Consider the following 14585-nt stretch of genomic DNA (forward strand, 5'->3'; position numbering starts at 1 on the left):
ATTTTACTTACTAAGCAAGCTCAACAGAGACAGGGGTTATTTTGAAAGCTGTGTTTTTTCACAAAACTCCCATGGATAAATCAGATTCTTTAATACCACTTGCAGGATTTTTCAGAAAAAATCTAAATGTTCTCAAATTTGAACTGTCTTCCAATATTTTAAATAAGAATTCAGACAGCTCTTTTGTCTGGCAGTTCTGAGTTCTGGATCATCTGAATCATCCGGATATCCATGTTTCAGGCTTTGAATTTATGCTCTGTGAGAAGGCATAACTGCACCTACAGAAAGTTAGATGTCTTTGTGCTTTCTGCAGTGGGACACTCTCCTTAACTTTGGAGAACCTCTGCAAGAAATTCAGAACTAGGTGAGGAACTCATGGTGAGAGGACAACTCTGGTGACAGTGGACACATATACCATTTACCAACAGCTAAGTAAAACAAATTAAAATTTACATAGGCACTAGTCAATAACCTGCATAGCAGAATCCTATCCACAAGCATCTCCTCCAGACTGGAGATCTCAAATCCTGTGGTTCAGGAACAGCAGCATGGGTTTGTCAGCAGGATGCTATTTGGGAATGAGATGAGCACCACCCATGGCTTTCTGTGTAATAGGCTCCCAAAGACTTGGAGTCATGCCTACGACTTGTTCCTCAAGTGAAAATCACTTGGCCCCTTCCTGGCTGGTGGGTGCCTCTACTCTCTTTGGCTCAGTCTTGGCTCAGCTCAAGCAATCCTGAAAGAAGTATGAGAAGGGAAAGGAGTAAACATGCTTGCTGCTGTTTCCTCTCCTGTAATTATGTCTTTGCTATGGAAGCTTCCCAAATGGGCATTTCTTAGATTAGGCTTTCCACTTGGAGTAAATATTGAAAAGATGAGATTATACTACAGTGTTACACTAAAAGGGATGTGTTTCTGAGGGGAAGGCAAGCATTACTTCCAGCTCTTTCTCTCCTCAGGGGGAACGATATCTACCAAAGAAGAGGATGCTGTTGGTTGGATTGTGTTTGATCAAGAAAAGGAAAGGATGGTCAGCCTTAAACTCTTCAAACTCAAAGGAATGTTTGATGTCTCCCATCACCCCTGCTGAGCCAGCCATCTCGGTGCCCTCTTCATTTACTTCTATGTACGCCTTGTGGATGGCCTCAGATATCTTCAGGCCCTTTTCTGAAGAGATGCCAGACAGACTGGCCAAAGGGCTGAACAGGTCAGTCATACCCAAGGCCTTTAAGACAAATGTGAGGTTATATTTTTCCTCAATCTTCATGCGTGGGAGGTACACTTTCACTTTCTTCCTTTCCATCACATTAGGACTGGTCCACTCTGTCAGTTTTTCGAAGCTGATTTTGTTCTCAAGCTGCGAAAAGAGGCAGGGAATGAAATGCTTGGGATGTGAACACAATTTCTTCCTATCATTCATTTTAATAAAAAATAAAATTAAAAAAAAAAAAAGAAGAAGAAGAATATTTCCCAAAGTGCATCCTATCAACATCCCTCTTGTAGTGTATTATTTGCCTCTCCTGTACTGCCTGTGTCACTGTCCTTTTGTTCAGTTCCTTACCCACCTGACACATCACCTTCTGTCCAGTTAACCCTGTGTCTACTAAAGCACAACCCAACAGTTTCACAGCCTAGAAAATTACTCAGCTTGTGAAAGAGATTGCAAAAAAAGATCTTGAAAATTTACCTACAGTTGATAGTACCAAACAAATGCAAACACTTGTACATCTTTATTAGCTCTACTTTATAACATAATTACAAGGAACTGCTGAAGCACGAATAATGGGTTATATAACAAAGGTTGCATCACTTTTTCCCTTTCTTGAGTACAGATAGGTAATTTGATATCACTTGATAGGTTTATTTTAAATGATTGACATTGGAATTCTGATTTTTTTTCCCTACTTCTTTCAGAAATCCTGCATGAAGATAATCCAGTCCACGTGGCTGAAGCAAATTAAGATTTTGAGGTTTGTGCCTCCCTTGCACCTATTTTTATTTCCTCTTTGCCTCATCCTGCATTCACTCAGTTGTTTAGCTCTATTCTTCCAAGATTAAGACCAAAGTTTGATTTAATTTTGCACAGTCAGTAGATTATACTTGTATACTTACCTCACTGCATACTGGTCCCACTTGTCTCTTTTTTTTCTTTAAAGGACAAAACTTTTTTTTACTAGTTTTTATGCATCTGGCAAAAACTGACTCAATCTGACTTAAAGCACTTTTGATGCTTTCTTTCATTTTCTACGCTGTTATCATTTTCTGTCCTTGTATGTTCATGGATTCTTCCTGCTGTTGATGTTCACCCCATTAGACCCAAATCTCTTCTTTTTTCTTTGTCTGATGTGTAATTTCCAAATATTTTTCATGCATTTCCTTTCCATCTCTATATTTAAGACTCTCTGAAGTCTTAACTGATGAAGTGTTATTGAACAGACAGTTTAGCTTGATTGGTTTCACCATTTAAAAATCAAGGTTATTTTATGAAGAACATGCTTTATCTAACTTTCTTTTTCATTCCATGATGACATAATCAGAGCAGTTTTTGTAAGCGGCCCATTTATGGTGTTTAATTAGGATTTTGTTAAAAAAAAATCATTAGTGATTCCTGCAAAGAATGCCTAATTCTCATTAGTTTTAGCAACATTTCTTCAGCAGTCTGCAGGGCTACAGCAGCACTAGACTCCTTGACCTTCATTTTATCAGACTGAGTCCAGGGCCCCCCAGAGAGGCCAGTCTCTGCCTGAGCACCTGGTAGCACCTGGGCAGCTGTTGCGCTCCCTGATGTGGGCAGTTGGGATGTAAATGGACAGCAAAAGCTCTGACAGTAGCCAGGTCCTACTGAAGTGACAACTCTTCTTCTCTGCCTGTCATACCTTCTCCAGGTCAGAGATGTCGTCAGGCAACAGCACCAACATGCTCAGCTCTTCGCTGGTGTACGGAAGCTCCAGGATCTTAATTTTTTCTGCAGCCACTGCTGCCACTCTGAAGGTACTGTTCTGACACATCATTTGCACAGGTTTGGTTTCTTGCTGCAAAAACAGAAATCAGAGAAACCATACAATATGAAATCACAGAATGTGAAACGTGAGGTGATGTGACCAGGGAGAATTTTTTCTTTAAGCAGGCAACTGTACAAGTCCTTTGAAAGAGAAAGGTCTCAGTCTTCAAGCATGTTGCCTTTGAAGAAGAGCTGTGTCTCCATTTTCATCTCTTGTCTGCTGGCTTGCCCTGGTCAGACACAGCACTTACAAACCTGACAGCGAGCGCCGCAGCTAAACCACACGGCCAATGACCACATCTTGTTGTGTGTGTATCGCCCAACCTACTGGCTGTGTGAGCCAACAGCCTGGATTCCTGGTCAGAAGCTGTGTCTGTGTGCCCCTACCTTTGTCACGCTGAATGGAAATTCCCGAGTGTCATCTTCTTTAAATGCCATCTTCCATATCCCTTTGAAGTAAACGGCGTTCACAAGGACCAGCACAGTATTGAGATCAACAGAGCCTGGTTCAAGGAAACCTTGAATCTTTCCTTTAAGAAAGAAGCAGGGCAGACAGTGTGAAATTTCATAGCAATAGTCTTGCATTTTAGAGGTCAATTGACATGCTGCTGCTTGGCTTGACTTCCTCTCCTTCGAAGGTCTGCATGTGGAATTCAAGTTCATGAGGATTATTTAATTCAGAATGACTGGCACCTGTCCAGACATTTCTGCAAGAAGACAGGTAGGCTCAAGAGTGGTATGCATCCTCAGGAATATTTCTAACCAGTGCTTGGAAAAAAAATTATATAGAAAAGAAAGAACAGGAGAGAGAAGCAGCAATATAGATTTTCTGTTTCTCACTGTGCTTCTTTTTCACAATTCACGCTTGTTTTAGTTCCCACCTCAGCTCCTGAAACATTTCTTTCCCATCATCAGCCCAGTGTGTGCATTACTTTCTCCCCTGGAAGCCCACTGTTTACTCATCCAGCACATGCTCGTGAAATTATGCCAATATTCTAGAGAAGCTGAGACTAACTTTGCATGAGTTAAGTTCTTCAGACACAAAAAGTGTGCGTATCCTGACACCTCTGCCTTTGCCAAGTATGTTTAAAACACACTGTCAGTGCCACACAGGTATAGTAGAGTCATCCCTTTCCACAGAAAATCTCCTCTAAAGGGGACGAGAGGAGGAAATTTCTCCTCTAATATTTAGTCTTTTTAGAAGTAGTTCAAATACAGTTGCAAGAGGGAAGTATATTTCAAAATCTGGTCTGACCTTACCATTTGTCTGATTTTCCACCCAGGAATTAATGAGCTGTCTGGCTTGATTTGGTGCTGTTTTGAAATTGACCATTTCCAGACCTGCTCTGTACAGTTTCTTCACACATTTTAAGTAGATCTATAAAGACAGTAATTGTAGTCACCAAACTATTAATTTTTTTAAAACAGTATGAAGGTGAAATAAAATATGGCTAAAAGGATTTTCATAATGATGCCATCTTCAGGCTGTTCCTATTGCTTTCTTCCTTGAAGAACTTGTCAAAACTGGGCCAGAAAAATTATTCTGATCCATGATATTTTTAGATCTGACCAGTTAAGAGCAGACATTAGAAATGTTTAAATATTTTCTTGAAGAATGTCTGACCCCAAAACAGTTTCAGGTTGATTTGAGAGTGTTTTATTATAATTATTTCCACTCCTTTTTTTAAAGCATTTTTCCTTCTTTTTAAATATAAGTTTCTTTGATTTAAAGTATTTGAATGTTTTGTTTTGAAAATGCTAAGTGAAAGTTTTTGACACTTTCAAAAGATGATTTGAGGTGAGGTTTTCAAGTGAAGAAATGTGATGAAGTAAAATTATTTCCTGAAAAATAACTCAAACAACCTATTAAAATGAAAATGCTTTGGGGGAGCAAGTGGGGAGGGGGGATTACATTGGCAAATAGTTTTGTTTATTACTCCATTCATTTTTTAATAGGGCCGTTGTTTTGCCTGGAATTACTTTTCATTCAGGCTTTGCTATGGTAAAGGGAAAAGCTGTGGAAGTCCACACCAGTGGGGACCACTGGATTAACAGATCACTGCTCTGGCCAGTCCTCCTGGATTACAGGTTTATATAGAGTTTAGCAAGAAATCACTCTAATGTACAACTTACCGGTAGGATTGGATGTGTCTTTTCAGCGTAGAGTCTGTTGGCAATGTGGAGTGAATAATTGGCTTTTGGTGCAGTGATATCAGAGAGGAGTTCTTTAAACAGTAGGTGGATATTCACAGACTTGCCACACTGAGTTGGTGATAAGAAGGTATAGCTGTTAGCTTATTTTACTGCCCTGTTTCCCCAAAAATAAGACAGGGTCTTATATTAATTTTTGCTCCAAAAGATGCTTACTTTTTTACATATATAGCTGCCTGGGCACTATTGAAATTTACTTTTTTTGTGAAAGGTAACTGTGGCTTATTTTTGGAGTAGGGATTATATTTTGAGCATCCTCAAAAATCCTGAAAAATCATGCTAGGGCTTATTTTTGGGGTAGATCTTATTTTCAGGGAAACAGAGTAGGAAGAGGAATATTTATAAAATACAAATAACCAGGGGAAATACACAGTTTTTAGAGGGAGTCCAGCGGAGAGCTACAAAGATGAGGAGGGGTCTGGAGCATCTTTTTTATGAGGAGAGACTGAGAGAGCTGGGTCTGTTCAGCCTGGAGAAGAGAAGGCTGAGAGGGAATCTCATCAATATTTATAAATATCTCGAGGGTGAGTGTCAAGAGGATGGGACCAGACTCCTTTCAGTGGTGCCCAGCGATAGGATGAGGGGCAACAGACACAAACTGAAGCACAGGAGGTTCCATCTGAATATGAGGAGAAACTTCTTTACTTTGAGGGTGCCAGAGCACTGGAACAGGCTGCCCAGAGAGGTTGTGGAGTCTCCTTCTCTGGAGACATTCAGAACCCACCTGGACACATTCCTGTGTGATCTGCTCTGGGTGAACCTGCCTTAGCAGGTGGGCTGGACTAGATGATCTCCAGACATCCCTTCCAACCCCAACCATTCAGTGATTCTGTGATTTGCAAATGAACATGTAGTATAGTCTATAAGTTTCATGGGAGAGATATTCAATATAAACAACTAATGATGTACCATTAATTCATAGCATGTGATGACACTCACTCTAGGTGATAACCAGCAGACAATTTCAGTGATGAATCTGAAACCGTATGACTCAGGAGTGAGATGACGAAAAGAAAAATTCAGGTGTCAATGACTGCAATTGGCAAATTGTCATAGATATAGAGCCTCTAGTTCATAGCTTCTGCTTGCATTTTCATGGCAGCTTTCTGCTGAAGCTGCACATGGGAGAAGAGTGCTACATGACTAGGGAGTCAGGAAGTGTCTCATATAATAGTGAAAAAACTTGATCAGCTATCTAATGCCCTGAGAATAGTGTGCCATGTGATATAGTCTAAGAGCATGTAAGAAAATTGCACAATGCTAAGCAGTGGCTGGGACTTCAGTATATGAAAAGGAGAATTTTGTTGAACTGCTCCTTTCCAAATGCTTAAACAGCCACTAAATGCTCTAGCTGACATTACCTTTGTTTTTTCTTTATTAAAAAAAAAGCAGAGGGGAAAGGAAATCATCTTGTTCTTTGCAAGTCCCACCTTGTACTCGTGGATCTCAAGTGGGTGAAGACAGGCCAGGGAGCATGGGTTGTGTTATCTTTACAGAGGCAGCAGATTAACATGGAGGAAATCACACCAGTGGTATCAGGGTATTGGGACCCCTCATGGTGCCCTTGGGGTAGCAGTGGGAATTGGAGGCTGGAAAAGGCCCTGTAGCTTCTGAGACTGGTTACTTCTGGTTACTTTCCAGCCTTCAAGGCTTCTCGGCTCTTTTCTGCCAAAGCATCTTCCTGCCCCACTTCACGGTCTCAGCTGCAAGTCTGACTGCTGTATCCTGGCTCCAAGAGCCAAGCCCTTTCAAGTGCTGTCCCCTAGCAGCACTTGCAGGTGTGCAGATGCTCATCCACACAAGAAGGCAGTCTGGTGCTCCTATCCCATTCTGTCACTTGTTCTGGTGCAACATGTGCAGCCTGTCCTCATTTCCTGGTCTTTTTAACTTACATATCTTAAATTAAGAGCATTAGCAAAGGTTTGGGAAGGTGTTGAACCTACTTGAAGCACAGTCAGAACAGCCTATTCTCAGGACAAAAATGTGGAAGAGAAATAAATGTACCTTAGATTTCTTTACCTTGGTCTGAATAGTTCCTCCGAGTCCTGCAATTTTGTCAAAGTGAAGAACCTGCAATAGAAAGTAGCAGTAGATGAAATTAAATACATGAAGTCTACTGAGAGTTACTTATATTTGTGTTGAAACTATAGGTTTGGACTAATCAGGTCTGATCAGCACATAGATGGACTGAGAAGTTTCATGTGAGCTTTAAATCAGATTTTTTTCACTGCTTGTGCCACCTGGAAAATTTGTGACTATGATCCTCAGTTTAGATACCTTATTTTCCAGTTAATGGTATTCAGTCTATAAACTAGACACAACCTTTCTGTATTGTATTTATAAATGTAACTCTTGTTTTCCAAATGTTTCATCTTTTGTGTGTTACAAGGTATACTTTCCACCTGAAAGGAATCAGGTCTGTGAGAAAATATAAGCTGAAGCAAGAAACGTGCCTTAAACATTCTTCAAGACTGCTCTGTCTTAATGGAAACCAAAGGCCATTCTTGCCCCTCATGGGGAAAAGCAACAGTAAACGAAAAAAAAGAAGCTCCAGATCCAAACCTCGTGGTTTGGAATGCCATTCTTTTTCTAGGCAAGTTTGAATCCAATGCCAAATATGACTATGTGACTTTCTCCCCTCCACTGGAGAAATTGCCAGAGATGTACATGGGCAATCTGTTGCTGAGTTGAACAGGATCAAAAGGAGTTTGTAACCATGTATGTAACTTACCTTCTCCATCTGATACTCAGTGTTACCCCTTGCTCCCAGATAAATCATGGCCAAGGCTGCAATGATGCTCAGGGGACAATAGAAGATGTTGTCATTGGCATGTTGGACTTTCAGCTCTTTGAATACATCAAAAGAAAATTCTGCATTTGCTGCACTGATGGAGCCCATTGTGAAATCAGTGTTGTCTGAAGCAAACAGAAATATGACTGCATAGTTGAAACATGTAGCACTTGTTCTAAAAAGTACTATCAATAGCCCAGAAAGCACTAGTTTGTTGCTATTTTTGTGATGCTGAACCAATGAAGCCTACAAATTCTGTGATCATTACAAATACTGTAAATCCTGAGCCATTTATCTCTAAATGCATGTTTGCTTTCTTTCAGCAAGATACTAGCTCATCATCAAGATAGTATCTTGTACTTGCCTTTTAGGAAATAGTTTCATCCATGCTTCAATATGACAAAAATAACACTGGATGGATGAGTTTCACCGTGGCCATCCAGAGAACTCTGAATGATATTTGAGACAATGCAAACTTCATATTTCATTTCTTCTGTGGCTGCTCTGGATCATGCTCTGCATCTTGGTATACTCACTGTTCTCTTAGTATGCTTCTTACTGTTGCTTAGTACAACCAGACACAAATTTGGAGGTTGCTTTCCTGTAGTTTGTGGGAATAATGGGAACAAATTGCTCTGTAAACTCAGCCAGTTGCTTAGGTGCTGGAACTATAGATTTAGGGGAGTTCTTTGCTGTAGTGCCATTTTGGACATTTAATCTCAGCTGATGCTTTTTTATTGATAAAAAGTGCAAGCATGTATTAACATATCATAAATATGGGGTTTGGCAGTACAGCTTGAAACAGCGCAGAGCTGCATTCATTCTGACAGGTGCAAGTCCTGTACATGCAAATGAATGTGACATGTTAAGGATACTTCTTGAAACCTGCAGTCATTCTTTCTTTTGAACCTGAGACAAAGAAAGTTGCATACTGTTCTTGTTTCTCTAAAACAGTTAAAGCTGGAGGAATAGCAGCCTATCCATAGTTCGGAGCAGATGTGGTTGATCATGTAACCTGAGAGACACCTGGCATTAATGGCTGTGGAACCACAGACTCTGAATCATTATACTGCACCTCCCCCATCTTCTCCAGAGAGTAAGACTGAGAAAAGATAAATGCCTTTATTCCCCAAATAATTATTAAGATTATAAAAAACCCCAGTTTTAATGTGACACCAGATTTACAAGAAAAAAAAGTATTTCTACTCAAAGCTGTGGTGTACAAACACTCAGATTTTGCACACCTAAAAGTATTTGACAGTCAAACAGTATGAGATATATTGATAAGGCAAGATAAAATTACTGTATATGCTGTCTTTTTACGTATCAGACTTATACTTACCTTAAAGTTCTTAAACATGATATCACTTTTTTTCTGTATTAAAGAATACAAGTTAGAAATTATATTTACTTGAAGAAATACTTACCCCACAAACTTCAAAGAGGCATATAATAATCCAACTTGCCAGCTGAACCTAAACAGATTCTCTGAGCTCTAGGTGATATATATTGTACCATTTGAGACACTCCCACTGTTAGCCCTCAGAGAGTCATCTTTTGACTCACTACTTTTTGTCACGACCTTTTGATTCATTGCACTTCTAAACACTGAGTAGACCAATGTTAGACTGGTACTCTATCTGCACCAGGTCAATCTTTATTTAATGAAGTAAAACCTAATGAAAAAAATGGTTTATTTAAGCTTTTACCATTAGTTAAAGGCTGTACCAAAGCAATTGGAGTTTGAGTCTAAAATGATGTTTCATGCAGTTCTTTTGAACTTGCACATTAATGTGATTGAGCCATACAGGTAACTAAAAGCAAACGCAAAAACCTGAGCAAAAACAGTGTTACAAACATATCCAATGAAACAAAACATATTTTAATAAACCCAGCTGTAACATCAAATCAGCTGGTTCTTACACTCAAGTAAAGCTAAAGATCTTGAAATATTACAGGAAAATAAGATCTAGTCAGAGTGCAGCAATCTGGGAGTGAGCAAACGCTTCCCACCACAGTCCACGACTAGTGAGCATCCACGGATATGGCTGAGGAAAGAGTCTTGTATTACCAGGGAGTGCAAAAAAGTGCATCAGTCCCTGAAAGCCTATCTGCTTTTCTTCTTCTCACCTGTGAAGCACTGCAAGCACGGAAAGCACTGTTAAAGTGGTACTCCCACCAAGGGTGAAAGGCAAAGTGGTAACTGGGCTAACTGCTGAAGGTTTGATATATGTGCAACGACTCACTACAGCATCTGTGCAGTGGAACAGAGGGAAGTTCCTCATGGACAGTGACCATCTGATGCTGGCAAAATAATGCAATTCCAAGCAGAGCCAGCTGTGGGGATGCTCATTCTATTCAGATGGGTTTTAAATAGATTTTTTTCATATAAGAAAAACTCAAAGTTTTCTGTTTATTTTTCAAGACCAAAATAGTACTGAAAGGTGTTTTGGTCTGCCAAAATGCAGAAGTATGCTCCTGTAGTCCAAAGACTGGTGTGGTTTATAGCTTATACTCTTTAAAACCACAGCCATATCTATTTCTGTACCTAGAGTACAGATCAGGTAGAGATCAGAGTTTTTTACCTGAGGTCAAACTATAGGGTCTACAGCACACATGTGGAGGAGGGGAGAAGGACTCAGAGGAGAAAGCACATTTTGCTAAAACTTCATTTTGATTAAAACGTTCAAAGCAGCAGTGCTGAGATGAATTAGAAGTCTGAGGCTGGGCATGGCAGAGGAAGAGATTTGAGGAACAGTCAGGAATTACATATTTGCTGCATTATAAGTAAAACCCCAGAGTATTCAGATATTCATAAATGGATTTTAACCAGCCAGTAGGATTTAAATGGTGATTGAGGGTCAACTTTTAATTTTCATTCTCCACAGGTCATGGCAACAAGGCACATGGAACATGCACAGACCATTCTCATAGATCTTCCATACTTACCTCTTTACTATGGCAGGTGAATAAACCACAGAATCTACCTGGAAGAACGTTCATGGTCTGTTAGACAATCATAATGCACAATATCAAATATAATTCAATTGTAAAAAGCTATTACTCTTTATTGAATAATAGAGTTGATGAGCAGTAAAGAAACAAATCTGGCATCTATAAAGGCCACAGGGGTGGATAATAGAAATCCCAAATTTGTACATGTCAAGTTACAGAGCATACAGTCATAGGTGCAACCTCTCTGAAAGGGAAAGGGAGTGACTTCCCCCTTAACAGTGTGTTTCATTTTCCTGAAATGCAGGCTTTCAGTTTCCCAACTCAGAATGAGCTTTTTGTCTAGGGTTGTTATAACAGTGATGAAGATGGAGAAATCTAAAAACAGTAAGCAGCTTTCCGTTCACCTTTTTAAGTGTTCCTTATTCTGTGAGCTGGGCTGCTGTAGCTTTTACTTTGTTCTATCAAACCTTTTCTGCCCAAAGGCACAAGTTTTGCGTGGAAGGAGCTGTAGCGCATCCTTTCTTATTCTCCCATTTTCACATATTCCCATTAGAATTACAGCTACTGACCAGCAATTGCTTAAATGTGCCTCTGGGGCTTCCATGAAGAGCTTTCCTGGGCACCTACACTCCTTTGTATGCTCTAGTTCAAAGTGTTTGTCCTATGTGGACATCTGTGGAGCACGCACCTCAAAAGACGCAACTGGCCTTGCCCAGGTGGTCAGCTCATTGACCAAGGTTTTCTCAACAAACCTTTTGTTGCACCAGCTCCTCTAGAAGAGGGCACGTAGGTGGTTTTGGTATGTTCTCCCACCCAATATATTTGCCTTTTTACACTCTACATTTCATACCTCTACAGCAGCATGATCACCACAACAGTTGTCCACACAGGTAAGCTGGCTGAATGTTGGATAACTGCTCAGTTTCTGAATTATGTTAGCTTCCCTAATGTGAAAATCTGCTTTTTCAGACAGGCAAGGTAGTTTAAAACACTCTTGAGCTCATGGAAGAGAGGAAGTTTGGTTCTGCCAGTGGTCAAGGATGGGGTAGTACAACTTCTCCAGAAAGCAGTCTGTCACTACACACCCTTGGGTTTACTTTGTGTTGTTTTTCTACACTGAATGTTAGAGAAAAAGTGGTTGCAGAAGCAGCCTGTGAGTAGCTGAAAATTTTTATCAGAACAGGCTATCCATGTGCAGTCATCAGCAGACAAGTGCTCTTGTGTAACTTTAACTAGGGCATTGAACCTGGGGAAATTTCTCTTGAAATTCCAAACCTAACAGTGTAGCACTGTAAAGCAAGAAAAACAGTTTAAATTCTGCTCCATACCCATGTTTGTCCCAGGAAAGTGGTCAGCAAGGACTTTACTGCCCTTCATCTGCCAGATAGTCCATTGTGGAGCTATTCCTAAACAGATTCGTGGAGTTTGCTGTTCTTCCCCAGTGTTGGCATAATCAAGGAGATATTAAGCAGCAAAAAAACCCAGTTCTTTCCAACATTTCTCTGTTCAGATTTTCACATTTCATTTCTTATGGTGGCTCAGCAACTACTTTTCAGTGTTTGTCTGCTTATGCTTTAGATGGCCTGTCTTTCTGCATCATACTTAGTAGAGGTTATACCGGCATCCCTCAGTCAACTGAGAAGTGGCCAAAGGAGTTCCAGTTACAGAAATTTAGATACTTTTTATTCAGTCATGGCATTTGCTTTGCTGTAGATGATCAGCTCAGCATAGTGCACACGCAGTCAGACTGTCATTGGTATTGGTGCTGGCACCTTTAAGACAACCAGCACCTTGTATTAAACCTCTCAGAGAGCCAATGTGTCAGGCCTGGGGTGAAGTTAATGTCTAACATGTCCTTTCCCGTTCAGAGCTCATAGCAGCTGGTATGTCCATGTGTATTGTGTTTGCACAGCAACCCAAGGTACAAGGAGGCCAAGCACATCCGCCAGTCCTCTATGCCCCTTGATTGCTGGTTGGCTTTAGCAATAACTCAATTTGTTGTAACAAAGCAGCAGTAAAATGGTGATTTTTTTTTCTGCTACACATGCTTGCCAAAAGAAAGGAAGAAGCTTGCCCAATTGCCACTCCTCAGGTAGCTGGATCTCACTCACTGCAACTGCGTGGTGCTCATATGGCTCTCTGGCAAGCAGTGTTGCTCCTTGCCTGGTGCATACAGCTGCTGAGTAGCTCATCTGTGCAGCCTCTGAAGGAACTTAAGTTTATTAATACTTTCTCTTTTTTTCTGTATAGCATTAGCTCAAATAAATGGCATTTGAAGCGCTACCTTACAGAGTCTGAGGGTTTTTCTTACGGGGATCGTGACCAGCCATGACTTCCTGGTATTAAACGTTCAACCAGGAAGGAAATAAGCACTAGTCTTCACATGGGGAAAAAAGTATCACTCAAAACTGCTCTCTTTGGTTTTTTTAGTGACAACTTCAAAATCTTCCTCTGCCCTTGTTGTCTACCCATTGCAAATATTTTGAACATATAATAACAATTATGTTATACATAGGTACTAAGAAACAGTTTAAAGGAAAGCAAAATATCAGAGAAAGCTGAGGAGAACTGCAACCATCAGAGAGATTAGAGTCCAGTGGAAAGCTGAATATGTAAATTGGGAGTTACTCAGTAACCATGGAAAGACACACATCTGTCTAGTGTGGGACAAATGGGTGTTATCTTTCCATGGATGCATATGCAAATACTATTTGACTTCCTTTGCTTTACTTTTTGGCAGTGTAGGTGTTTGCAGGCTGTGAGGAACACCAGCATGGCTCAGCAGGCTGTGCAGCAACACTCGGTGTCAGTGCTGTCCCTGGGAAAGATGCAGTGGCATCCCCTTCAGGGTTGTGCCCGCTCCGGGCGCTGTTTGGAGTCTCCGGCTTTTCTCTGCTGTGCTCTGCTGTTTGGCATCGCACATTGACAAGTGACAGTTCCGCACACTACTGATGCCAGGGTTTGCCTTCTATTTTAAATAAACATCTCTGATTTTGAGGTAGCACTGCCATCTACACTAGGAGCTGCTACCACTACACTAGCAGCAGGAGGTTAATTTCCAGCTACTGGTTGTTTTCACCACATTTTTTAGATGCTTTATAAATTAAGATGGCAATGAGAAATAAGATTATGTGAAGAGAAAATAGATATATTTTGTATTTGTTCCTGGTTTCGAAATTATCTAGATATCTCTGGAGCAACCTAAAAAAAAAAATCTTAAGTGACTGCTTCTGCTGCAGTAAGCTAAGTTACAACCCTTGTTCCAGCCGCACCTTTTACCTCACACACAGAATTCTTTTTCCTCTTGTGAGATTCCTGCCCTTCAGGATAATATTTTACAGCGCTTGAATTTATCACATATGCCATTGTTTTTCTTTTAGATTTTGTCTGAAAATATATAGGTCTGATTATGCAAGCTAACACATTAAACTACTCTTTGCTTCACTCTTAGTTTGGGTTCGTTTTTTTTTTTACATAAGTAATTGAAATTTGAAAAACAAACAAGCAAACAAAAACCAGGTATATATGAAATACCAATGGCAGTCACTGAAAAACATGCATGGCTATTTTTTGCATGGCCTGCTCCTGAGAAGAGCCGGCAGCCTGTGTTTGTTGTTTTCTTACCAG

General features: G+C 40.3%; 1 protein-coding gene across 1 annotated transcript; it reads right to left on the bottom strand.

The window, feature by feature from the left end:
- Positions 1–955: 955 nt before the first annotated feature.
- Positions 956–8111, bottom strand: LOC135985918 (ovalbumin-related protein X-like). Its single transcript, XM_065629618.1, has 7 exons — positions 7944–8111; positions 7232–7282; positions 5135–5263; positions 4262–4379; positions 3389–3531; positions 2877–3032; positions 956–1357 (listed from the first exon to the last, which is right to left on the bottom strand). Exons 1-7 carry the CDS (start codon positions 8109–8111, stop codon positions 956–958), a joined length of 1167 nt encoding a protein of 388 aa, XP_065485690.1.
- Positions 8112–14585: the final 6474 nt, after the last annotated feature.

Source organism: Caloenas nicobarica, chromosome 2 (assembly GCF_036013445.1).
Source record: "Caloenas nicobarica isolate bCalNic1 chromosome 2, bCalNic1.hap1, whole genome shotgun sequence".
Taxonomy (NCBI): Eukaryota; Metazoa; Chordata; class Aves; order Columbiformes; family Columbidae; genus Caloenas; species Caloenas nicobarica.

Excerpts from the sequence above, each read along its gene's own strand:
- LOC135985918 (XM_065629618.1), bottom strand. The coding sequence starts at position 8,111 with ATGGGCTCCATCAGTGCAGCAAATGCAGAATTTTCTTTTGATGTATTC. Across the intron at positions 7,283-7,943 it reads CTGAGTATCAGATGGAGAAG|GTTCTTCACTTTGACAAAAT; the intron begins GTAAGTTACATA and ends TTTCTATTGCAG. Across the intron at positions 3,033-3,388 it reads TTCCATTCAGCGTGACAAAG|CAAGAAACCAAACCTGTGCA; the intron begins GTAGGGGCACAC and ends CTGTTTTTGCAG.